Below are 27,866 nucleotides of genomic sequence, written 5' to 3' on the forward strand. Positions count from 1 at the left end.
ACTTTTAAGCTACAACAGGCTATACTTACAGAAGTCACTTGGCGGATTGTGTGTAAGATTTCTGTAGAATTCGGTTCTGTGAGCTTTCTTTAAACCTGTGCAGAGTCCAAAATCAGAGAGTTTTACATGCCCCTATGGAAAGAAAACATTACATGAGTTTAGGTGCTGAACTACCGAAAATCCTTTGAAAGCTTGCAAGTCCTTGCAAGTCCATACTTAAAATGCCCAAAACTAGAAGAGAATTACAACAAAGGAAAAGGCACATATTTTGAAAAGAAAAAATGATTTTCAGTCAACAGCATTGCATTGTTCCGGTTGAGAGGAGCCTGTTTTCCAACTCCTTTCCTCTAACATCTTTGCATGTACCAGGAGCAGGTAACCTGCAAACTGGAGTCTGAATGCAGACCTTCAGGCCTCTATCTGGCCAACTGAACTCTCCCCAGCTGACACCCCTTACTGGTCCTGCTTCGCATAAGAGTGTGTTTTTGCCAGGCTGGAGTGTGTCCTTGAACTCTGGTGTCTCTTGCATGTCTGGATGGAGAATAGAGAGGATACGCTACTGTGTGCAGAAACTAGCTTATTGTACAAAGGTAAAATTTACATTTGCTGCTCTGGCTGCTTCTGCCTCTGGCCTCACCCATCCCTGGCATTTGGGCCTTGGAAAGTTGTTGTTTATTAAATTTATATACCGCCTTTCATAATAGGATCTCAGGGAGGTTTACATAATAAAATACAAGATAAAAACACAAGTAAATAAGTAAAACAGAACAATAACTCCCCTTCCCTTTTGAGGTTGCTCAGAAGGGAACACATCCATTGAGCTGAAAAGTATTCCCCATCCATGGCATAAACGTATCGTGAGGGACAAGAAGAATGGCTTCCTACCATGGTCACTGGCCAGTCCCTTCAGCCTTTGCATGCTGCAAGTACCCAATGTCAGAATGAAGACAGGAAAGTACAGGAGATGTAAAATCATCTTATACCTTTGCATCCAGGAGAAGATTATCTGGCTTAATATCTCTGTGAATAAAACCCAGCTGGTGAATGGCATCAATGGCCAGCACAGTTTCAGATATGTAAAACTGTGTTTCTTCCTCCGATAAAGTATCCTTCTTCATTAATAATGTCATCATATCTCCTGAATCAAGGAGAAATATATATTATAGGATTTTACAATTAAATAGGCTTTGGTAGTCCAAATATTTACAAAGACACCAGCTCAATCAGTTCCATTAAGTATTTTCGAAACTCAGCAGTTCAGAGCAAAGTGATGAAGGCTCTTTCATGAAATATTGTGGGGACTCCAAACATTTTATGTAGTCACTTACATATACACTTAAGCCTTCTCTTGGTTTTTTAAAACAATTAATAACTGTGTTTGTATTATTACATTATGTCACAGAATAAAAGCCAGTGTGAACAAAACATTCCTCATCCTTTAATTGTGCTTAAATGATTGGGAATAGCTATACACTTTCCTCAGTCCAGGGACACAGCTATATAGCTGCAAATAAAACGTTTTAAGTGAGTTTTAAGTGCAATATACAATCTACAGTGAACCCTCTGGATATGAATGTAATTCATTCCAGGGGTCCGTGCATACCCCGAAAAATCCGCAAGTAGAGGCGCCACTTCTGCGTATGCGGCAAAACCCGGAAGAATACACTTCCGGGTTTGCTGCGTTTGTGACCCAAAAGTTACGTTACCTGAAGGTAATGTAACCCGAAGGTCCACTGTATTTTAAAAAGTGGTGTTAAAAAAAAAATAAAAATTTCAGAGCGGTTTTTATGTGTGTCTAGATTCCACCCAGCTCTCAATCCAGCGAGTGACACTGGTTTCAGGTATGAAGCATGGACCATTTATTTACCTCCAGGTAGAAACTCCATGATCAGGTAGAGATTCCGTTTGTCTTGAAAACTATAAAACATCTTCACCACCCAGGCACCATCTGCTTCAACCAGTATATCTCTTTCTGCCCGTATATGAGCCACCTATAGTTGTGAATATTGAACAACGAAACAGAATGTTCACAATAGCCAATACATAAAGAATTATTCTCCTACATAAACCACCAGTTGATCGATTTTCATATGCAATGCAGAAATGCATTACTGCTAGATAATATAAAAGTGTAAGTACATGGGTGTGCGCACACACACACTTCCCCAAATAGACTAGTGTGATTTCAGTGTCAGCCCCAGAAAGCTACAATGCATACAAATGCCATTGATATTATTAAAATTTTAGTACTTAACTCTGTGTCACTGATTTCAGTGGGACTTCAACATTCCTTCTATGTTGCCCTCTTGGACAATATAAGCCAAATAATTTCAAAGAAAGCCTATTTATGCTATCAACAGAGGTAACAGCTGTCAGGCAAGCTCAATCAATTTGCAAGCTTGAGGTCCATTTCGCAGAACCAAGCTTTATGTGTTAAGGCGTAGTGATCATGTATCATACATGCTCATGTGAATTCGCTCTGTCTCTCAGTAAACAATACAATAAACAATAGTTTACAGTAAACAATTAAATACCACAAGGTACAGTGGTACCTTGGTTTGCATATGTCTTGGTTTGCATACGTTTACATGTCAAACCTGGAAGCGCGTGTCCCGGTTTGCAACCTTTTTTTGGATTATAACCCATTTTTTTTGGATTACAAACAATTTTGGGGGGGAGGCCCCATTGGCAAAAGTGTGCCTTGGGTTACAACCTGTTTGGGTTTACAAACGGACGTCCAGAACAGATTATGGTTGTAAACCCAGGTACCACTGTATTTAATTCTACCTTAAAATGCAACACCTGATTAAGTGTTTCAAGTGACTGGCTTCTTTTGTGTTTTGTTATATGGCCAGAAGCGATTTAGTCATGCTGGTCACATGACCCAGAAAGCTGTCTATGGTCAAATGCCGGATCCCTTGGCCTGAAAGCGAGTTGAGCACCGCACCCCATAGTCGCCTTTGACTGGACTTAACCGTCCAGGGGTCCTTTACCCGACCCAAATGGCCAATGCCAGCCTTTACTTCCAGGGGTGCCAGCCAAGATTCACCAACACACCGGGGTTACAAGCTACACTTTTCAGATTTTTTGAGAGATAAGTTGTACAAGTATGGATCCACAATGCTGAATCTGTGACAAGACAGCTTCGCACAGCTGTTGCATAGTGCCACAAAGCCTCTCCTCTTCCAAGAGGGGACGTGTTGTGGGCAGGACGCGATTTCTGCATCACGCAGGGGCCATTATGGCCCCTGCCCCACTCACCTGGCTGGTGCACCACGCCCACAGGTAAGCACCCAACTGAGCGGCTTGGAGGGGGCGTGGTTTGCAGTTTAACTTACTGCTGCGCCAGCCATTCTGCCTCATTTTCCGCCTTCCCGTCGTGAGTCTGAATCTGTGTCAAGACAGCTTCACACATCTGTTGCATAGTGCCACAATTCCTTCCAGTCCAGGATTTAGTGCAAATACATGTAATATTTGCACACAAACTGACTAAGGAATCACATCACACTATTCCCAATAACTTTATAAATACACACTTTTCCAAAGACTCTGAAGAGAGTAGTACGGCATGGATATATAGCCACAGTCCCCAGTGTTTTATTTTAAAGACAGCCTTATCTGTCTTCCACCCTCCCACACCACAAAGAAGATTTCAAAAGTCCCAGTCTCAGCCAACTCATCCTTCTATCTTGCCCAACTTCTCTATAAACAGGTAAACTAATCTTTCAGTAACTTATCAATTCTACTAATAGTGACAAGCAATTCATCCTACTGGCAACAAATGTGCTGCAGGAATAGGTATGGTCCTTTTTCAGCAATACTACAAATATATATTGCACACAACACTGCATATCATCACTATTGGCTTTGAAGGGCTTGCAAAAAGACATACCTGCTCTTTCTCTAGCATGTCAGCTTTCCTTAGAATCTTCATTGCATAAATATGACCCGTATCTTTCTTTTGAACGAGGCGGACCTGTGGATTAATTTTTTTCAAGCCATTATTAAAGCATACTGTTAAGCTAACAAATTTGCAATACTGGGGTAAATGCAGCAGACTGGTTGAATAGCAATTCCAAAACTGGAAGAAGGGTGAGCGTAAGAGGCGATCTATATGAACACCTGATCTACAAAGAGCAACAAATGCTACTAAAATCCATGAAGATTAGAAGGAAGGTCTCTAAGGAGAACTGAGAAAATTGGGAGTGAGGGGAGAGAAACCTAAGTTTACTGATTGTTTATTGAATGTTTATCAGAGTTATAAAAAAAAAAAATCATCTCAAAGAGCCGGCCAGGGGAGGGAGAGGAGTACAAAAAATGAAGAATTCTGAGCTCATTATAAGGTCCCCCCCCCCCCGCATAATATAAACAGGATTATTGTTCAGTTAAGTTATCCTGACAGGAAGGTATCCTGAAATAAAGAGGTCCTAAGAAAATACAAAAATTACGAACCTCTCCAAAAGCACCTCTTCCAATAACTTTCAAAGATTCAAAGTCATCGAGGCCTAGCCTTGTTCTCTTCAGCCGCAGAAATTCGGTTTCTTTGCGGGCATGCTGAGATCTTCGTAGCTTTTTCTGAAAATATGTATTAAGCATGAGAAAATCCACAACTCATACAAAAATGGTATAAACAAGTAATCAGTTTATAATGCTACTATCACCAAGTATGGGATATAATTCCCTCTAGCAGTGGCGTAGCGTGGGGGGTGCAGGGGGGCCCGGCCGCACCGGGCGCAACATCTGGGGGTTAGGGTTAGGAGGCGCAAATCCACGGGTTAGGGGGCGCAAATTACTTGCCTTGCCCCGGGTGCTGACAACCCACGCTACGCCACTGCCCTCTAGCCTCCCATAGGGAGGAAGGACTCAGTGAGTCCCATTGGTGTGGTTAATGTGTCATGAAGTAAGAACACAAGAATAGCCCTGCTGGGTCAGGCTAGGGGCCCGTCTAGTCCATTGTCCTGTTTCCACAGTGGCCAACCAGGCGCCCATGGGAAGCCTGCAAAGAAGCCATGCAAGCAACAGCATTCTCCCTGCCTCTGACCTTGGAAGCAGACTGCAGTCATCATGGCTAGTTCTAACATCATGAGTTCTAACAATACAGTGGAGCCTCTACTGACGGACATAATCAGTTCCGGAGGTCCATCTGTAAGTCGATCCGGGTTGCTGGTAGAAGCACCATTGCGCATGTGCAGGTGGCGGCTGCCACTTTTGCGTATGCACAAACAGCAGAAGCCACTTCTGCGCATGCGCGAACCACAGCAAACCCGGTATTTACTTCCGGGTTTGCAGTGGTTGCAACTTGGATCAGGCCCAAGTAGAGGCGGTCATAAGTAGAGGTTCTACTGTACAGTGTAAGAAAGGGAGAAAAACTTTTCTCTATCCACTTTCTCCATGCCATGCACTTTTAGCTCACCTTTTCACTAAACAACAACCCGTGTGTGCTGCAGGAATGTAGCGTGGGGGGGGGAAGCTTCCGGGGTGATTGCCCTGGGCACACTGGAAGGGGGGCTGCTCATCCCCGAGCCAGCCCTGCACTGGTGGTGCTTTGGCGGCAAGGGCTGGCCTGGCACAGCGGGCTCCGTTCGCCCTCTGCACTCCCCACCCCGGCGAGGGTGCTTGCTGTCCCCTTTCCTCACAGGGGAGTTCCTCCATCTCCTTGATAATTTTGGATGCCCTTTCCTGAAGCTTTTTCAAACTCTACAATACCCTTTGTGAGGCGAAGTGACCAGAACGATACACAATATTCCAGGTGTGATCACATGATCAATTTGTACGATGACATTCTGGTACTGGCAGTTTTGTTTCTGATTCCTTTCCTTAGGACTCCTAGCATTTGCCTTTTCAACAGCTGCTGCACTCTGGCCAACATCTTCATGGAGCCTCCTCTACAAGCCCAAGGTCTTGCTCTTCATCAGTCACTGCCAGTTCAGACACCATGGCCATATGAAGAGGAGGTTAAGGGGTGAAGAGGAGGTTAAGGGGTGAAGAGGAGGTTAAGGGGTGATATGATAGCCATGTTCAAATATATAAAAGGATGTCACATAGAGGATGGAGAAAGGTTGTTTTCTGCTGCTCCAGAGAAGCGGACACGGAGCAATGGAGCCAAACTACAAGAAAGAAGATTCCACCTAAACATTAGGAAGAACTTCATGACAGTAAGAGCTGTTCGACAGTGGAATTTGCTGCCAAGGAGTGTGGTGGAGTCTCCTACTTTGGAGGTCTTTAAGCAGAGGCTTGACAACCATATGTCAGGAGTGCTCTGATGGTGTTTCCTGCTTGGCAGGGGGTTGGACTCGATGGCCCTTGTGGTCTCTTCCAACTCTATCATTCTATGATTCTATATATGTGAAATTAATATTTTTTGCACATTTAATATTAAAACATAAACAAAATGTAATATTTAAGCATAAACAAAATTTAATATTTTAAAACAAACTGTAGTTTAATGTGATTATGCAGTAGGCTGGTGCATAATCTCACACCATCTCTGTGCTGTTTCTGTCACAATGGCTTGTTGTGCAAACCCAGGCATATGGCTCATTTTCCTCCAATGACCTACTTCAAAAAGACATATCACTCCTGGTCAAAATAGTTAAATAGGCAGTGGTATCTTAGCTAGAACTTAGACCTTGGAGAGCTGCTGCTACTGAGAGTATTGAGGTAGATAGACCAATGGTCTGCTTTCGTGTAACGCAACTCTATAGGTCCAGGCACGGCCATTACTTTGAGCCCCATCGTCAACAGAAAATTGGTTAATAACTGATATGCAAAATTCATCATGCTGCCGAATATTAGAAAAGGTGCCAAATAATAGTTTTCATGAGCAAAATAGATAAACATTAGTTGGTAGAGAATGAGACTCTTAATCTCAGGGCCATGGATTCAAGCCCCACATTGGGCAAAAGATTCCTTCACTGCAGAGGGTTGGACTAGATGACCCTTGTGTTCCGATGACTGGCAGAATCCGAGACCAGGGAGAAGAGTCGGTGAAAGAAGACTGGAAGAAATTTAAAGACTACTTAAAGAAATATTGTAAAATTAATGAATGTTAGAAAGAGGTTGGATAGAAACTAAGCGGTTTCCAGCTGTAATGCTTTAGGAGATATGAAAAAAGGATTATAAATGGGTAAAAGTTTAATGGTAAGGATTTGCTGAACTAACAAACTTAAATGGAATACAAAGAAGGGAAGTATGAGGAGGTCGGAGGAAATAAGGGTATGGAAGTTATGTTATTGAAAATTAATGTGTGTTTTTAACTGCTTATTATTTTGTATGTTTATTGTTTATTTTTTCTTATATTCAAAAAATTTTCTCAATAAATATTTAATCCCTTACAATGCTACCTTTCTCTGATTCTACTATGATAGGGTGCCTCTAAAAAACTCAATGTTTTTTATCTTGTATCATTCACAGCCACAAGATGGCACTGTATACCCATTTCTGTCAACATGAGGTTCCCGACTTTCCCAGTCATCTCTTGTAGCATCCTATCGGGCCGGCACTGGCTCCTGCCCCCCCAAAAAAAGTTTTAAAGGAGGATGCTAAGCCCCCTCAATATCTAGTGGTGACGTCACATCGTCACACAACATCGCATGTGGGATGTCACATCACTGTGTGACACTGGCCCTCTCAATTGGCGGCACAAGCCTGCGCCAATGTGTGTTATGAAAAAATTGCAAGGTCAATATAATGGCAAAAACTATTGCAGAATCTTCCCCACTCTCGTGGTGCTATAAGGAATGGATTACTAGAGCATGATGATTCATTAATAGTTGTACTTATAAAAGTGAACCACAGTGACTTGCAGCACAGTATAAACACTAAAATCAATTACAACAAACCAACCAATAAAAACTGTTTGAAAATCTTTGCCAATAAAAGGCAGTCTTGCTGAATCTGCCATGCTAAAAGAGACCACAAGTGTTTGAAACCATTAAAATGTCAATACTGGTTCAGTTATATGGGATTATCTTCCTCCTTAAGGAAAAGGCAGCTCCTTCTACAGAATAACTCTATCCTGTTCCAAATCTAGCAATCCTACTTTCCCACAGTGACAAAGAAGGTGCAGTTATTCCCTCCTACCTGTGTTCTCTTCAGCTTACTCTTGCTTTCTAGGCAACATGATTCCAAGACAGACAGCTCAAGTGAAGACACGTAAATCATTAAGCACCAATTCTGAACAGTAAACTGTAAAAGCTTCCAGCTTAAATTACATTCACATTACCTCTTCATCTGCTAAACCTTCCTCTTCCATGGCCACTTCTAGTTTCTTCTGCCTAGGTTGGTAGAAAAAAAGGGTGTGTGTATATATTATAAAATGAACGGCCTGTATCTTACTCTACTAGAGTGACTTCACTCCTCAAATCATATCAGTAGGAAGAACTGGAACACAGAAATGTTGAGTACAGAATACAAGTTTATTTTAAGCTGCCACTGTTCACTCAATGCCCTTCCTCATCTTTCCCCAACTTGGCACCCAGCAGACGTTGGACTACAACTACCACCCTCTCTGACCATTCACCAAGCTGGCTGCAACTGATGGGAGCTTGGGTCCAACACCATCTGGAGGACAAGAGGTTGGGGAAGTCTGGGTGACATACATAGATCCAGAGGACCCCTCAAACACTCCTTCGCCTGCTTGGGTCCCTTTTCCCTGGAAGGTGAGGAGAGGAGCAAAATCCCTGAAGTGAACTGTCCAGCCTCCTGGTTGCTAATCCCGACACAAGAGAAGAGAAGGACACAAGACCACATAAGAACCATCTTCTCTCATCTTACATGTCTCCACCTTCTCCTTTCTTGCAAAGTATCGCAACTGACTTGGTGTAAGAAAACAATATCCAACTAAAAATAAAAAGGTACATTTTGCTGAACAACTAGATGAAAAGCAGAGCTTCTTTTGAGACCTCAGCTTTTCCAAGGGGTTAATTAACAAGGACATTGATACACAAATATCAGCATTGCAAACCAGGCTTCCTCAACCTCAGCCCTCCAGATGCTTTGAGACTACAATTCCCATCATCCCTGACCTAGCTAGGGATCATGGGAGTTGTAGGCCAAAAACATCTGGAGGGCCGAGGTTGAGGAAGCCTGTAATGTAAACAGAGGCTTTTTTGCATAACAGCAGCTGAAATGGCACAAGGGAAAGCTGCCAAAACCTTTTTAGCTATTCACACCAAGAAAATAGGTGGTCAGTTAAAAGTTATTTGCTAGCCAGAGTTGTGTACATGTTTTGAGGGGGAATAACAGACCCCCCCCCCAAACCTCTACCACACATAGAAAACTCAAATGTGGAAGAAATCTAACAGCCAGTACCTGGTTTCTCTTTCTTCATGCTGTAAAATGAGGTTACTATAAAAGTTCTCCAGCGTGAGCTTGGCCACTGTCACTCTCTCCCGGGTGTGGTTGCTCATGGGAAAGGAAGTTGGAGTCCCTGCAGTCATTGCCATAGTAACATGTACTGAAACAGAGTGCATAAAATAATAATTACTCCGCAGAAGAAAATTCATTTCCCCTCACCAAAAAATAGAAACTCATGATGAGGAACACAGAGTCCCTTACAGTATTAACTCTGCATGGGCTGTTTTAGTACTGTGGGATGTTCCACTAAGTCACTCAGGAATCTCCTTTTGGTACAGCAGATTGATACAGTGGTACCTCGGGTTACAGACGCTTCAGGTTACAGACTCTGCTAACCCAGAAATAGTACCTCGGGTTAAGAACTTTGCTTCAGGGTGAGAACAGAAATCACGCAGCAGCAGTGCGAGGCCTCATTAGCTAAAGTGGTGCTTCAGGTTAAGAACAGTTTCAGGTTAAGAACAGACCTCCGGAATTAAGTACTTAACCCGAGGTACCACTGTACTGCTATTTGCAGCCTGTGTCCCACACAGTATGAACCTGTAAACACAAACACACCCACACCCACACACCCAACACCAAAGACCCAGAATACAATGAAACAGGAAGAGGAAAGCAGATCTGAATGTATATAATGAAGTTACATTGAAATCACTGCCACGTCAACCACCACTGAAAATGTCAAAGAAAACGAAGAAGTCACAAGCTTCAGTGAAATTGGCTAGAAAGGAACCAGTCTGAGCTCTCCACCCCTTGCTGCTGGGCCCCACAAAGCTAGTACTGTAAAGGCTTATATTTTTGAAACTAGTGGTTTTTAAGGTTTATTGTCAAGGAGAGAACAATTAAACATCATTTAAAAATTTACACCAGCATGCATATATATATATATATATATATATATATATATATATATATATATATATATATAACTAACCTTGATATATGATCTCTATATATATGAATGAAAACAACCATGGTGCTATGACAAGGGAGATTTCACAATGAAAGCTCCACCCTCAAAGAGGCCTTATTTCAGGTGGAACATTTTCTCTCAGACAAGGACAGTCTGCTAAAGAACATAACTGTGTCATCTTAATTCACAGGGCAGGAGGAATATAAGAGAGACATCAAGGTTATTAAGGGCTTCAAAAAAAGTTAAAGACAACTTCTGGTTCAAGGAAACCCTCACTGTAATCAACATCCCTTTCTAAGATGTGTTGCTAGGGTGGGGCTATTTCTCCCTCAAAGGAGTGGGGATAATTGGGAGTCAATAGTATGTCGCCCAAGGGCATCTGTGTGATTGGGGGCATCTTGCACCCATTGCCTCCACTACATGCAGATGTTCAGGAGACTGGTGAGTGTCCCAGTCAGATGGAAGCAAAATATCTCTATTACAAGGCAAGAACATTTTAAACAAATATTTTTACTAGATAAACCACGAAAAAAAGACAAGCCTCTTTCAGCAGCTGCAACGAAGTCCACAATCTTGTGCATATGCACATAATCCTTCCTCTTACTTTACCATGATATTGTGACAAGACACTGCAATCTGGCGGCCAAACCAATTTTACTAGGAGGCAGCAAGATAATGAGAATCTGAAACAAAGCCTAAGAAGGAATAGGGTACAATTTTAGAAGAATGTAATATCTGCAGAATTTCTTACGGGATCTATAAACGCAAAGGAGACACAAACTCTAATGAATGTGAACTTGCTAACATTTCAATTCATTCTTGTAAAACAATGAGTCAATCATTCACTGCCCAAACAGACACATTAAAGAGTGTAATATACACTATTAAGATGCTATGGGCTGGGTTCAAGGTAAATTAGCTGAACTTAACTCAAATTGAAATCAATGGGACTTGAAATCAATAGTAGCTTGTCCCACTGATTTCAGTTTGAACCAAGTTCAACTAATCTGGTCTGCATCCAATCCAATTTAAGTCACCCATGAGTCTGGCAGTTGTGAGAATCATTACATATGTACACAAGACAACAAGAGTTTCAGTAGTTCAATCCTCTACAGTTTCGCTACCATCAGAAACATGCTGCCAGTGTTCACTTAGTTCCAGAATGTTACCCTCTCACACAATCATTACCATCGCATATGTTTGGAAATCACAGGTTGCCCTTTCAAAAGCGATGTGATAATTATTTCTAGTCAAAATTATAGTTCACGCTTTATGTCTGCTGCCTAAACATCTAGAGTTAGGGTCCAGTCGTGGCCGACTCTGGGGTTACGGCGCTCATCTCGCTTTATTGGCCGAGGGAGCCGACGTACAGCTTCCGGGTCATGTGGCCAGCATGACTAAGCCGCTTCTGGCAAACCAGAGCAGCACACGGAAACGCCGTTTACCTTCCCGCCGGAGCGGTACCTATTGATCTACTTGCATTTTGATGTGCTTTCGAACTGCTAGGTTGGCAGGAGCTGGGACTGAGCAACTGGAGCTAGGCTCTGTGGTTTAACCCACAGTGCCACCCGCATCCCTTAAGCATTTCTCAAACTTGGGTCACCAGCTGTTGTTGGACTACAACTCCCATCATCCCTAGCTAGCAGGACCAGTGGTCAGGGCTGATAGAAACTGTAGTACAACAACAGCCTGAGACCCAAGTTTGAGAAACACTGGAGTAATTTTTCTGTAGCATAAAGTGATCAGATTGGAGGTGGGGTAAAAAAAAAATACTCTGCACACCCTGTTTCCCTGTGATTCCTGTACTTACTAATACAGTGGTACCTTGGGTTACAGACACTTCAGGTTACAGACTCTGCTAACCCAGAAATAGTACCTCGGGTTAAGAACTTTGCTTCAGGATGAGAACAGAAACCGTGCGGTGGTGGCGCGGCAGCCCCATTAGCTAAAGTGGTACCTCAGGTTAAGAACAGTTTCAGGTTAAGAACAGACCTCTGGAACGAATTAAATTCTTAACCCGAGGTACCACTGTACAGACACCACCAGACAGAGTACACCTAATATGTTGGGTTTTATTAAGCCTGGAAAGAGCAGATAACATTTCTGGTACTAAACAGCCAAGGTATAAATAGGGTGGGCGATTCTATCTCTAAAGAAAGAAGAAAGTGTACACTAGTGCCTTATATTATACGAAGGGTATAATGATGTCACCCACCACCAGCTCACCATGTTGCACTGCTCCCCTTCTCCACCCTGCTAGACACAAAGCACTGCCACCTTTCCTCTCCTGTCCCCCTGGTGATGTTCTAGGACTGGCAGATGCCACAATGGCTGGGTAATGTAATGGATAGCCTGCTGGGACGCTGATCCAAGATCCAGATTCAATTATCTGGTAAGCTCACTGAGTGTTCTTAGGCAAGCCATTATGTCAAAATAACTTAACACTGTTGTTTGTAAGTGTAAAATCCAGGTCAAGGGGAGGAAATCCATGTATGACATCTCAGACTTTGGAAGAAGGGTGAAATAATATTATTCAGTTCATTTGTATACCACCCTTCATATGAAAACCACGGAGCCGTTTACAATACTAAAACAATAAAACAAATAAAATTACAGATACATATAGCAATAAGGTGTGTTGCATTTTTCAACTGTCAAATTCCAAAAATGAGGGGTGCTAAAAAGTTACAACGAGCCCAGAAGCATTTTGGCACCCAGTACAGATCACAGAGAATTGGTGTGATGTGGCTTCACTGTGGCACCTGGAATTCTCTCTGCAGTATTTTGCACCAGCGACATCTTCTGAACCACCATCAAGGGTAGCCTCGTGTAGAGCACATTACGGTAGTCCAACCTTGAGGTTACAAGAGCATGGATCACAACTGGCAAGCTGTCCCATTCTAGGAGAGGGAAATGTGCCTCCAGTACAGTCATACCTCGGGATAAATGTGCTTCAAGTTAAGTATTTTCGGGTTGCGCTCTGCGGCGACCGGGAAGTAACGGAGCACGTTACTTCCGGGTTTTGCTGCGCGCACATGCGCAGACGGTCAAAACGACATCATGCGCAGAAGCGGCAAAACACGACCCCCGCATGTGGGTTGCGTTCATTTCAGGATGCGAACAGGGCTCCGGAACGGATCCCGTTCGCATTCCGAGGTACCACTGTATCAGTGTTGAATCCTGGAGGACCTCCAAGCTACGCAAGTGCTCTTTCAAGGGATATGCAACTTCATCTATAACAAACCATTCCATAGACACAGGAACTGCTCACTAAAGTGATGCCAAATGTAATGAATAAATCACCTGCCATGTCTTTGCCCAGTAGCTAACATCTGTGGCTGGAACAAAGAGAACAACGGCTGTGATGCTGCCCTTACATCCCAGGAGACCAGCCCAAGCCCTGCTACAGCAAATGCAGAGAGCACATAGACTATAGGCATAAGATAGAGACTTAGGTTCTCTTTCTGGCATCTCTATGGGCAGCTCTAGTAAAGGCCAAATGTTGAGATACTTGAAAGTGTCAACAGTCCACTAATCTGATCCTATATAAGTGAGGTTATTGCACTCCCCGTTTCCCTAAAAAACCCTGAAATTCTGCACCCAGGTAACACAAATTCTGCACCAAAAGGTTGGATTCTGCAACTTGTATAAATTAAGCAAATTGTTTCCTTTCTTTTACTTAATTTATGTTGCAAACATACTATTAATTCTGGTTTTGCTGGTGGTGGAGGGCGCCAAAGCCACCTAGGGAAGAATTCTTCTATTCATTTTCAAATACAGTTAACTTTGCAACCCTAAAGGCAGAAGCTTGCCTTCTCAAAACGGAACAGAGTTTTTTTGGGAGATTGAACTTCACATTTAGGCAGTGGTAGATGCCACCCTTTTGGGGGGGCATCCCCACAGCAAAAAATAAAATAAAATAAATAATAAAATGCTGCGGATGCATCAGGGGGGCTACAGGGTAGCACGACACCAAAGACATGTCTTTTGCTACCGCTCTACCCTGCCAAACACCTGATTCACCCAGCAGCAAAAAAACAAAACAAAAACAAAACACCAGATTCCTGCTGGGTGAATAGGGGATCTGGAGGGTAGCACAGCAGCAAGAGAGACAGGTCTTTTGCTGCCTCTGTGCCTGGCAGACCAGGTGACTGCAGCTAGGCAGTTGGAGCTGCTAGGCCCCAAGGGGGGAGCCTTCACATCGTCATCCAGTTGCAAAAGGCCAGTTGCCAGTCGCAAAATGTGACTGACACCCAGCTAATTTGAAACATGGCACACTAATAACAAAAAATATTTTCTGTTCTGGAAAATATAGACTCTTTTGCCAAAGTTTTTCATTCAGCCCTGAATTCCAACAGAAGCCTGTCCATCATGGAGATTATTACTGAAGCTGGGAAAGTATACAGAATGATGTGGGAATAGCCACAAAGCATAACGTAACAGCAGTATTTATGTACTCTAAACAGCCCATTATCAAACAGCTAAACCTATAATGTGTAGGTAGGGAGGAGCAGGGTTGGATTTCGAAAAAGAAAAGGCAATGGTAGGAACTCAAGGCAAGCTGTAAGTACCAAAAGCTTGGTGTGAAGAACAGAGACCTGAAGAGGAGCAAATTCTGTGCTTTCTAAAGAGAGGCCAGCCTTGCAAAGTATACTACAGATAATTATGTTCAATTCAGCATTATATTCTGCTATAAAAGGTGAAGGGATTTACTCAGAACAAGATTACAGCTTTATGTCCCTTTCATTTTGACAGAAATCTCAATCCCTAATCTTAAAAGTTTTCTATTGTAAATCAGTAAGACAAAAGCGTTCAAAGTTCAGTTAAAAGTATTTAGAAGGGACAAACAATCTCAGAGTACCGTAGTTAGTGTTTTAACGCTGGAGAGAACCTCATGGGATTTACTTCAGAGCAGGCATATATAAGATTCTACAGCAAATTGTGAGAATCTAGAATGTGTTTTTACAATTTTCAGTTTGAAAAACCTGCAGTCACCAGTATAATTAGATAAAATCCTAAAATTAGCACCAGAAATGCACCAAAATAAAGATAACTCTCCTGAACACAAGCATTCCTATTTTTAAAAAAGAATGGCACCCAAATGTTTTGGAAATTTAAAGTAATTCTGTTTTGCTCTGAGGACTGGCCAGAATGATGGCTCCAAAACTAAAAGCAGACACAGTCACCTAACTCAACGGGGCCCAAATAACAGAAGTCAAGAACAGTCTCTGGAAACATAAGAAAATATGCCACCACTATTCACAGTACAAGAATGAACTAGTAGATTGTCTTGTCAGCTGATTCAGTGGTTTTCAACCAGGGTGCTGTGACACCCAGGGGTGCCTTGAATGATGGCCGGGGTGCTGTGGGAAACACTGGCCTCTGTCCCTCCTTCCTCCCCTCCCCCCTCTGATGCCCTCTTGTGTCTCTGCCTCCCACAGGCTTAGGCAGCTGTTTGTGGCAACAGCCCTGACTACAAGCTCCCCAGGCAAATTGTGTCTCTGGGACTGGCCAGGCGGTGCTGGTTGCCAGGAGCTGAGGTGGCCTCAGAGTAAGCAAGCAAGTGGGCAAGGGAGCCCAGCCTGCTAGTCTGTCAGCCTTTGCTGTTGGGAATGGACAGACAAGTCTAAGGCCCCTGTGGTACGCGGGTGGCGCTGTGGTCTAAACCACTGAGCCTCTTGGACTTGCAGATCAGAAGGTAGGCAGTTTGAATCCCCACGGGGAGGATGCTCTGTCCCAGCTCCTGCCAACCTAGTAGTTCGAAAGCACACCAGTGCAAGTAGATAAATAGGTACCGCTGTAGTCAGGGACCAGACAATTTCCAGCACTTTCCTGAGATTTCAGGGGAGAACAACAACTATTCAACCTGTTGAAACCTGTAATGTAAATCCACTCAGGCAGTACCGTGCTCTGGGGTCAATACCAGATTGCTATATTTAGGAGCAATGGCTGGATACCATTCTTAACAAATTCTTAACACATTGGCAGTAGGGAGAAAGAGATTGCTTCAAGAGACTCAAGCATTTCAGGATAGCATCCTCCTTCCAGAAGTTAACAGCATGGCTGCACGTTACACTGACTATGCAATAGCTCTGCTTGTTCAGAATCCCGAATAGCTCTCCTCACAATATGCAAAGGAAGCTGGAGAAGTTGCCACTCTCCCCAATATGTTGCTTTTTAAGGGAAGTGCATGGAAAAATTATGAGCAGAGAAAGGCAGTCAGCAGCTCCGCCTTCAACATTTATGATTCCCTTTCCTTCTAGTTTCCTCTGCCTGTTAGCAAGGGAGCCATGAAATTATACAGCCAGAGTTCTCACCTGGAGAGTGAAATGTGGAGGCAGCTGCTTATGAGTGAGATAAGGCCAATGTCTGGACAGCTGGGAGAATGGAAAACAGGTTTGACTAACAAGACGTGAGTTTCCTCCAAAGTGAAAAGCAGGATATATCTGAACAATCACAGCTTAATCTTTAGTCTTCCAGGCTGCTTAATCACTAAAGGGGCTAAAAGAGAACTTGTGGAGAAATAATACTTTAGACAATGCTTTTTTAAAATAAAAAAACAAACCAACCAGTGTGAGAGCAAAGATTTAAATTTTAAAAAATGCAAAGGTAACATGATATAAACTTCATGGCAATGACTGAACTGCACTATGGCCTTGTATAGTCTTCCCCAATCTGGTGCCTTCAATATGTTCTTGTCTATAACTTCCATCAGCCACAGCCGTATCACTTCAGACTCTTGCAGTAGCGGTGAGATATTGGGGGGGGGGGAGAGAAAAAACACTTTAAAAATCAAATACTCCCCCAAGTAGGGAAACTAATGCAGCAGGGGGAGAGCTGGTTAGAATCCTCTTCTCCCTGAATACCGTACTATTTTTTTATGTGCAGGGAGTTTTTCATATTGCAGAGCACTCCAAAATAAAATGTTCCCCAATCTATAGTTCAAAGTGGTTGATACGGAACCTTGGACACGTCACAGTCTCTCAGAGTATAGCCCCTTACCTAACCAACCTAAGGCCAGAGCTCTTATTATGTAATAAAAATAATTATTTGAAGACTAAAACAAGCTAGCCTTGTTATATACTTGGCAGGAGCATGATATACGACAATAAATGTTAACTCAGTGACAATAATCTACCAGCACTCCACTAACATATTAGTGAGTCTCTCACAATATAGAATCAATGCTATAGTCTAGCAAACACTAGTTTGCAGCTGCCTCAGATACAGTTTTACTTTAGACTTCAGTGGTGGAATGAACAAGTGTTACATGGGCTCTTGAGCACCAGATTTTCAATGAACAACTTGGCATCTGGACGTGTTTACACCATCATGTTACAAAATTTTAACTGAGGATTATTATCCAAAAATAATAAACAAAGCTTGGCTTTGTTTGTGGGCAGAGACTCTAGCATTTTTTCCAGTCACATCCTCCGCCCATCATTTCAGATTACTGTGTCATGGTTATGAATGGTAAACACTACCTAACTAATGTTTATACAGTCAGTTTGTCAGCGTTAAAAAAAGTGTTGCCGATTCATCCACTCTTTATCATAGAATCATAGAATCTTTTGCTTCAGTTTAGCCTCACACCATTGTTGTGTGAAATGCCAATGGCTGGGGTGTGTTAAGTGATTGTAATCCAGGGATATGCATTATGTAAATAAACCCTCCAAGTTGTCCTCACATTTTGTGTGTGTTGTGTCTCATACACTGAAGGCACACTGGTTCTTCCTAGATAATTATTAGCTTTTAAAGGACTGAACTTAGTTGATACGTTATGGGTTGTTTTTTTTAAGCAGATCTACTCTTGTAGAACTGACCCTTGTATCTCTGTACCTTCTATCCTACCCTGGTACTACACTGAGTTAAAATATACAGTGGTACCTTGGATTACGAACTTAATCCGTTCCAGAAGTCTGTTCTTAAACCAAGGCGTGCTTTCCCAGAGCAGTGGGAACTCAATTTACAAATGGAACACACTCAACAGGAAGAGAAACATGTTCTTATTCCAAGGCAAAGTTCATAAACCAAAACACCTGCTTCTGGGTTTGCAGCGTTCTTAATTCAAGTTGTTCATAAACTAAGCTGCTCTTAAACAAAGGTTCCACTGTACTTTAAATGAAAAGGACAAGATAAAAATATTTAAAATAAAAAATCAGAAGGTACTATTTTCCTTTTAAATGCCACCAGCCAGTCAGTCTTTGTGTAAATCAAAAAGAAACTTGCAAAAGAGAAATGCAGAAGTCCCCTTATTGTTCTTCTTTGACAAAGTAAACATTACATACTCAGAGCACTATCATGGGCAGAAGAGAATGGCGGATGAAAACCAACTGTGTGCAGGTGCAGCAACTGTACATGAGCAGTGAGCCATAACAAGAGTGGTATGAGTCTACGTCTGACTTCATCTCATAAGTGAGGTGCTTTGCTGACAACATTATCAATACCCTTGAATACAAGGAAACTGCACCCAAGCAACAAGCTCAGTTGTTCCAGACAGAAGCTTCGTCATCTATCCAAGACAAATATGGAATTTTTTCAGAACAGCCTACTAGTGCGCAGTATCTTGGCTGTTTTATGTTTTATGACTAAAGGGCAGGAAAAAAGTCCCTTAAAATAACCTCTCCAGTAAATAGCCAGTCCTGCTTTTGCTGCCAAAAGAAACTGAAAGCCCATGGGAATAATAATAACCAAGAGAAGTTTGCATAGTCTGAGTGAGAGGGAACAGAATACAGTTAGGAAGGGCCATGGAAGAAAAAAACAACCACAGAACTTGGTCCTTAAAGTCCTAAATTGCTAGACTTCCTGCAAATGACTTGTGGGTATAGACTCTGAATTAAATACCAGAAAACACTTCTTAAGAGTGAAAGACCAAAGCTCAGTGACAGAACACAAACTTTGTATGGAAAAGATCCCAAGTTCAAACCCTGCTGTATTCTGCAGTACCATTGTCAGTCAGTACAGAGACAGTATTGAGCTAGAGAGACCAATAGCCCGAGTATAAGCCAATTTCTTATATTCTAAACTGCTGAACCAAGAAGCCACTCCACATGTTGGATCAGCTTGCCATCAGCTATTACATAATCAACAACCATACCATCACCATTGTGTCTGGGGAGGAAAAGAAAGACTGTGTGTGTTAATAACCTGGTCATTTGCAAAGTTGAGGACAAAATGGCTCAGAAATCATTTAAATAAACACTTGTAAGTAGTGATCCTGTCCAAAATAATGCAAGATGAATAAGGCAAAATGGAAAGACAGCAGGGCTTCATAAGTAGCAGTATAGTTTGGGCAAGAGAGGGAGTTAAGATTATCCAAGAAAGATTCTGCAAAGGAATATAAATTTGAAAGAGCAATTTTTACAAGGGCTAGTATCCACAAGAGAGGGGCCGGGGGGGGGCATGGCTTGGTGCAGAGCCAAATGGAGGCTTGATTTCAAGTCTGCAGCACCCTCGGGAATAAAATCGCCTTGAACAACCGCAGAAACGTTCTTCTTCACCTTTCTCAACACACCTCCTGAAAGGTAATGCTGCAGGGCTTAAGAGGCCCGAAAAGTAAATTATCAAGGCTTGGCTAGCAGGAAGCTATAGTTCCTGATTTCCCAGCGCTCTCAGAAGATGCCTGTGAGGGGGGAAATGGCTCCTGGGGCCTGCAAGCAGAAAGGCGGGAATCCACCTGGCAGCTTAAATAATGAAAAGGACCCAGAAGAGTTTATTCATAAAATAAGAAAGGCTTTTGCAAGAGACTGGGCAGCTGCTTTGCATTCATTTGAAAGCAAGATTGATATGTTATCTAATAAAATAGCTGATGTACCACAAACAGCAAATCAGGCCCTTAATACCACCTGAAGCACCCAAACAGAGCTGCAAGCACTTAAAAGGGCAAGTGAAGATTTAGATTTCAAATTTGCTGCCCAATTGGATGGGGAGGAAAAGGGGGGGGGGTTAAACTATGTGGGATTCCAGAAAAAGAGGAGGGGGAGATATGATTGCTTTTAAGTTGGCTAGATAGTTTGGAGATAGAACCCCGTCACCCTCCAGGACACTGAAAGGGCACTCAGAACAAGATGCTCATGTCCCCCGGACACTTCCCCTGCGTGGCACTTCCCCTAGGAGAGGCAGAGTCTGATGATGACGATCAGGTAACTGACCGTCATCATCAGAGCTCAGAGGCACCAAGAGATATTGTTGTCTGTTTTGAATGGTACCAAACTAAAACTCTGGTTTTTAATGCCCTACACAACTATCCAGAACTTAAATACAACTCATTCAATGTAGATGCGTTTCCAAATTTGGGCCAGGAAACTTTGGCTCAGCGGAGATCATTCAGGTGTTGTTGGTGCAAGTCAATGGCAAATACATTGCTGCCTCCGATGAACAGCAGGTGGAAAATATTCTCCATGAACTTAAAATTGCAATCCCCAAAGTGGCTGCAAGGGGTGGAGCTAACCCCCCTCCTCTTCCTCATGGTTCCCACAGAAAGAGAAAAAGATAAGCTCTGCAGCAGAGTCTCTTCATTCGTACCATGGCCTTCATACAGCATAGACTCTTGGCTAGGAGTTGTTCAAATTAAACCAAACAGTTAGCCATCTGGCTTCTTATGACTAACTCCTGAGGGAGAGGGTGTGGGGCAGAAACCGCCTCAGCCCCCCTTCTGTTCCTTAGTATGCTAAGGTAATGCTCTCTACAGCTTCCCCTATCCCAGCCACAGATAGCTGGATGCAACTTGAACAGTTTGCTATGTTAAAAGTTGAATTTCTCTCTTATTCTTCTCTCCCATTGAGAGTTTTTTGCGCAGTGCGATCAACCCTCAAGCACACTACTATGTTCTTACTTCCTCATTCAACATCTTGTATAAGCACCATTTGTTCTCAACTATGGTTACAGTGCCACCCATTGTAGAAGAATTTCATTAAATGCTAAAGGTTTAGGCAATTTTGATACAAGAGAGGCACCAAAAGAAATACAGCAAAACTTCTACACTGCTTTTAAAGGGCAAATGGTTAGGTGACCAAACCTATGTCCCAGGATCTTCCTCAGTAAGGGGTGTGGTCATATTGATTGCAAAAAAATGCCCTAAGGAGAGTTATCAATATAATTCATAAGGCCGTTTCTCTAACTCCCCTACCACTTTAATTTCTTTAGATGCCTTCAGGGCATTTGATTGCATTGAATGGAATTATCTTTAAAAGCTTTTATTAAGCATGGGGTTTGGAAATAGATTTCAGCACTTGACTGAACAAATCTACTCTGAATCTGCTGCTTGTATCACTATCAATGGTTGTGACTCCGTCCACTTTAAGATTAATCGGGGGACCAAACAAGGATGCCCTCTGTGGCGATTGAGGCCCTAGCCTCCAATCTCAGATCCCACCCTGAGATTGAAGGAATCCAAATTCAAGGGGCAGAATATAAACTAAACCTTTTCATTGATGACTTACTGCTTATGCTACAAAATCCTAAAAAAAGCCCTCCCAAATCTGCAAGAAACCCTTAACAGGTTTTCAGAGGCAGAAGGATTGAAAATTAACTACAGCAAATCTATAATACTACCCATCATTTCATCAACATCTGAGCATTAATGGTTGCACTCTCATTCTGGTTTTAAAGTCGTGCATGGAGGATTTAGAAATTTAGGGGTGGTCATAACTATGGAGCCAAATGAGCTCCATCATAGGAACTTTGGACATCTCTGTAGGAAAATCAAAGCGGTCCTGGAAGCACCTAAACTTAAGCTGGCTAGATCATATAGCAGCCATAAAGATGTCCATACTCCCCAAATTCCTGTTCTTGTTTCAGACTTTACCTGTACCTATCTCCCCTTCCCATTTGGCCCACTAGCAACATCTACATAATAATTTTATTACTGGAGAAAGGAGAAGCAGGGTGACATTGTCAAACTTTATATCGTCCCAGGACTAATGGAGGTCTCAGGGTCCCATGTCTTAGGCTATACTTATGAGGCTTTTCAATAAAAGCAAATGGTACACATTATTAATGGCTCAGTCTCAGTTCCCTAGGTTAGAAATGAACTGGTACCCTTCAAGCCTTGCCCTGTCTTAAAACCCTGGGCATGCACCGCAAAAACAGAAAATCCATTTTTACAATTAGCATTTAAAGTGTGGTGCAGGTGGCAAATTCACTTGGCCCCTCTGTTGTCACCCTTAATGCCCATTCTGGACCATACAGCATTCTGTTTTAATGACAAATACCTCCAGTATCGATGTTGGGAACAAAATGGAACATATAGGATCAAAGATATTCTGCCTAATGGCCATCCTATCTCAATAACTTATTTAAAGGAAAAACTAAAATATACCCCACACAACTGTATCCAACTAACTCAGGTCCACTCTTTTGCCTTTGCATCACTCCCTGACTCTCTATGAATCACTTTGCCTTAATGCAACCTCAACTCACAAGGGCATGGCTTCCAATATATACAGAAATTTACTTAGCATAGAATCAGCCTCTTCTCAGGGGCTACGATTAGTATGGGAGAGTGATCTGGATCTCTGGATAGAGGAACAAGTATGGGAGGCCCCACTTAGAACAATTTCTGTAAGAATACAGGAAGCCACACTGAACAGTATTAAGATGACATTGGACTCCACTCCACCTATCCAGAATTGGCAAGGGGTGCTCTAATTTATGCTATCGGGGTTGTGGTCACATTGGAACACTGCTTCATACGTGGTGGGATTGCTGCATAGTTCAGAGATTCTGGACCCAAATGTTTGAAACTATCTCCACCATCACCTCTTGGGTACTGTCCCCAGCCCTGGCGTTCCTATCCTTGGAGCCTGGTACCAACTCACCCATCATGCACATGTTTATGCTACCTGCTGCACCCAGAATGTCAGTGGCTTCCCACTGGAAATCCAACCCACCTCCTTACCGAGAAGAGGGGCTAGCAAAACTATGGGACACAGCACTGTCAGAACATCTGACAAACAAACAAAGAGTCTTTAATGGTTCATCAAAAATAACCACTTTTATTCAACTTGGTATAAGTTTTTCTCCTATGTTAACTCACCCACACAGCCCACTAAAGCCCCTGCTCCACACATAATATGTGGAAAGGCCTTATCGAGAACTAATTTGACTCACCTTTTTCTTCTTATATGTGATAAATGTATGCAGCATTGCATTCTCAGTTGTCTTCCAATTTCCCCCTCCCCTCTGTATTCTCATTTTATTTTTCTATTTGTATTTTTACATTCATTATTCTTACTGCATTTGTATGTGCTTATGTCAATAACCATTCTGTATGAAAAATGATGTTGTTGATGATGATGATGATAATGATGTTTATTATTGAATAAAGGGGGGCGTTGACCGACAAGCCAGCCTGGGAAACTGCAGACTCTCCATATTCCATGGTTTTATCAGGTGTTCTTTGGGTCCTAAGCAGTTTCAAGCATGGCTTCCAGAAAAATCTAGTTCTGGACATTCTGGTGGTGATGAGATGCTTGTAATTCAAGACTCCATCGTCCATTCTCCCATCCTAAGCTACTGATTGCTTCTATTGTAAAGCAAAGGTTGCTGACAATGTTGTATACTCCTAGCACCTTGTTCTGCAATTGACGCTGACAGATCTCAGTCTTTGGCAACGTGTAATGACAAACTACCCTATCAAAGTACGAGAGCAAAATGGCAGAAGGCCCTTGCCTAGGAAGTGATGAGCTGGTGAAACCATCAATGAACCACACTGAAACTCTCACTTCAGCACAAATCTTCAGTTGAACACATCTGGAGGCAGGTACTGAGGATATGAGGCTGAAGCAAAATAAAGAAACTCTACTTCAGAAAATCATTTTCTGCTTTGAGTACAAACATATTCAAAGAAAGAGCTGTAATCTGTTTTCACAGGAAATCTATGCTAGACCTGCTCTCTGCCACAACACACCCATACAAAAAGGAAGAAGGGCCTTTGGTTGCAGACACTTGATAGAGAGGTTGGTTGGCATTTGGTAACCAGCAGAGAACATGCAGGGATGAACACCTAATTTCCACCAATAAATTCAAGACACTTCACACACGATAACTTCCTACTCAAACATCCATTGCCATAGTGGAACACACACATATGGCTGAAAAGCTCTAATCTTCCATGGTTGCCCAATGTACATCTGCATTTTTAAAATGTGGCACAGTGCATGGAGAACTCAACTACCTTTTACACTGGAATGCTGTGCCTGTAACTTCCACATTATTATTGTAAAAGACGGTCTGCTTCTTCGCCCACTTACCCTGGGTCATGGCATGGGGGAGTTTTATTTCATAAGCTGCCAGGGGTGGGGTCCTGCTGGGGTTATAAAGTAGGATAATAATTGAAGAATAATAAATAACCCAGCTACACTTCCATCAATTGTCAACTGGCTCCTTAAACACAATTCCAGATACATATTCCCAATGGTTTTTAAGTGATCTGAAGCTTTATGTCCTGAAATAAAAGTTTTGCTTACATTCATGATAATAAAGTCACTAGCTTCTTTTATAGCAGTGCCAACCAGGCTGCCAACTTCAATCATTTTCCTTTCAATTATTGAATTTATAACCTTTGACAATGCAATAGGGCTCGGAGATGTCAGCTTTTCAACATCACAATGTATTGCCAGGCAAACACCATGATCTGGCAGTACATTGTGACATTCAAATCCCTGCTTGGAAGAGTGTGTTCCTGTAAGCCGCTTTACACTTAAGCCGGTTGGATTCCCTGGAGAGATCTGGATGCAATGGTATTCCAAACCTCCTTTGCATGTTTGCTGTGAAGTGAGCACAGTGGGCTTTCACTCCCAAGTAAAAATGCCGGATTTGCAGCCTTTAATGCACAACTGCAGTCTGCTAGTTTGAAGAGGACAGGATTGCAGTGTGCATGAAAAAAGAAGAGTTTGCAAGGCCAGGTGACGGTGAGGAAAGAGGGTGTCATGGGACTTAGGAATCTGGTAGAAGCAGTGGAGGGGACGGGAGAGGCAGAATCTCCACCCACCCCAGGTGGGCTAGACATGATGGCCCAGCGCGTCACCACCAGGCAGAGTAAGGCCTGACCTGGGGGCAGAAGCGCCAGAAGGGGAGAGGCAGTGGCAGCATCTCTGCACCTCGCCCCTCCGCTGGGCTCTGCCAGGCTGAGCACTCCCAGGTCAGGCTTGCCACAGGGTGGAAGCGATGGAGGGGAGAGGCAGCGGCAGTGGCAGCATCCCTTTCCCACTGTCCCTCTCTCCAGCTAGGCTGCTGCGTGTGCCCATCCACCCCAGGTGGCAGCAGGGTAAAGTATGCCACTGAACCCAACACAAGCTGTGTCCTTTGGTGAAGGTAATTTCACACTTGGACTTAATGGTCTTATAGAGCAGCCCCTTTAGATGGGAATTGCTTTAATCTTTGTGCTGTTAGAGCAAGGATGGGGGGACAGTTTGCCAACCCCAGTTATATATATATAAAAAATACTCTGAGCATGTGATGCATTTTATTTTAAAGTCGCTTAAAATCATGTTAGCATGATGACTCCAAGTTTGCCTTTGCAAAACACATTTACTTAGGATTAAGCTTCAGTTTGTTATAAGAAAAGGGTAATATATTCCTTAAAGTAAACAATAATAGAGTGAGTACCTGAAACCATTATAACACGCTTTTCAAAATAAGGAAGAAAGTATGCTGTGATGACCAAAATCAGTCCCGGTGGGTCATACCTGTGCCAGCATAAGCACTGATCTGGGCTTGTTCACTGCCACACTCTGGGTGGCCATTTTGGAGGGAGCTGGGTTGCAGCGCCCTAGAGTTTTGCAGCATCTGTTCTAGCTGCATCACTGCATTCAGTCAATCTAGATGCCGTATCATCTCTACTAGTGACTATAACAAATAAAGTGCAAGTTCAGCCTGATTCTTGAATGCCTTAAAATAAATGTACTCATTTATTAGCCGTTAGGGTCCAGCTATTTTTTGATGGACATTTTATAAAACCCTATGTGCTTTTGAGATGAAAGAGCGTCTCTATTAATTACTTCTACTAATCTCAGCAAAATAAACTGCCTGACGTTTAGGACTGTAACCTTGCACCTGGTAAGCATTTGTTACAATGTTAGCTATTTTTAGCCTTACAGTATTTCTGTGGTGTGGGGATAACAGCGCTTCCTTATTTCAGTTGGGTCGTTGAACTTTCTATGAGTTCACCACCATTTGGATTTAGTAGTCATTGAATTCCAGGTCAAGCATGGAGGCAGGGAGATTGGCACATTTCTACTAGCAAAAGGTTTTAAAAGGCCACCTGCTAGGAGGAATGTTGATAAAATGATTGGATTTAGCCGAGATGACAAAGTTAATGTATTTAATCACAGAAAAATCATTATTGACATTTATTAAGGGTTGGAAACTTCTTATGGACTTTTTGCATGAAAGAGAAAATGAACTAGTATCTGAATTTAAAGAATAAAAAAACATTGGCTTACAGAAAACAGAATAGTTGGATGGAAATGAGTGAATGCTATATTTAGTGGAAAGAGGGAAATGAAGTCATTTTTCTCTCTCCCTTTCCTCCCCCCCCTTCTTCTTCTTTTTTCTCTTGTTCCTTTTCAGATTATAATTTGTTTTATTCTGATGTATTATAAAAAGATACGTTGTATTAGGGAATGAACTTTTGTAGATCTTTGGGTAAGTATAAATACTGTATTTTCTTTAAAATAGGCCACCTGCAATTGGTCGATGGGACACTAATGAAAGGTTGAGATGAGAATGAGAGTTTGTAACACAGGTAGAGCATGTATATAATGCATCTACCAACAGAAAGCCTGCAATTTAGAGTATTTATGCTGCAACAGTAGTTTCAAACACAGGAATATATGTTTCAAGCAGTACAGTACAAAGCAAGCAGCTGTTCCTGTTTTGAGGCAAGAAGATTCTGTCTGGGTACAGGAAGGGAGATTGGTTTAAACAGTACCAAAATGGTATAATAAACAAATAAATAAATAAATAAATAAATACAATTTGTAACCCACCTATCTGATTGGGTTGCCCCAGCCACTCTGGGCAGCTTTCATTTCACAAAAACATAATAAAATGTCAAACGTAAAAAACTTCCCGATACAAAGCTGCCTTCAGGTGTCTTCTAAAAGTTTTGTACAGTAGTACCTTGGGTTAAGTACTTAATTCGTTCCGGAGGTCCGTTCTTAACCTGAAACTGTTCTTAACCTGAGGTACCACTAATGGGGCCTCCCACTGCCGCTGCACCACCGAGGCATGATTTCTGTACTCATCCTGAAGCAAAGTTCTTAACCTGAAGCACTATTTCTCGACAATCCATAGGTCGAGTTCATACAAACTGAAGCGTATGTAACCCGAGGTACCATTGTACAGAGGAAAGAAGTCTACTAATTTCCTCTGTAAGCCCTCCACACTGTAGTGGTTCAGTTCCAAAGAGCCACGTCTCCACACACACACAACTTCCACATACGCTGTGGGGGGGGGGGTCTCTAGGTTCCAATCATTTATGCATAAAGTTTACTGAGGAACAATCAAATAAAAATAACAATCAAATAAAAATAACAATCAAATAAAAATAAGTTCAAACAGACACATACAATCACCTCAGTTCTAGGGCCCACCC

The 27,866-nt window shown here is 42.4% G+C and overlaps 1 protein-coding gene across 2 annotated transcripts in view; it reads right to left on the bottom strand.

The window, feature by feature from the left end:
• STK38L (serine/threonine kinase 38 like) overlaps positions 1 to 27,866 on the bottom strand; it is a 48,198-nt gene that overhangs the window by 11,360 nt on the left and 8,972 nt on the right. Inside the window, exons 1-8 of one of the 2 annotated variants that reach the window (XM_081210737.1) lie at positions 13,022 to 13,121; positions 9,313 to 9,457; positions 8,225 to 8,276; positions 4,453 to 4,575; positions 3,893 to 3,976; positions 1,868 to 1,991; positions 984 to 1,138; positions 30 to 132 (exon numbers count right to left, since the gene is read on the bottom strand). In XM_081210737.1, the coding sequence (XP_081066863.1) occupies positions 30 to 132; positions 984 to 1,138; positions 1,868 to 1,991; positions 3,893 to 3,976; positions 4,453 to 4,575; positions 8,225 to 8,276; positions 9,313 to 9,446 (775 nt within the window). In that variant the 5' untranslated portion in view covers positions 9,447 to 9,457; positions 13,022 to 13,121. Of the gene's footprint in view, positions 1 to 29; positions 133 to 983; positions 1,139 to 1,867; positions 1,992 to 3,892; positions 3,977 to 4,452; positions 4,576 to 8,224; positions 8,277 to 9,312; positions 9,458 to 13,021; positions 13,122 to 27,866 lie in introns of those variants that run through there. The other variant, XM_081210738.1, reaches the window with a different exon arrangement.

Source organism: Podarcis bocagei (genome assembly GCF_964188305.1).
Source record: "Podarcis bocagei genome assembly, chromosome: 10".
NCBI lineage: Eukaryota > Metazoa > Chordata > Lepidosauria > Squamata > Lacertidae > Podarcis > Podarcis bocagei.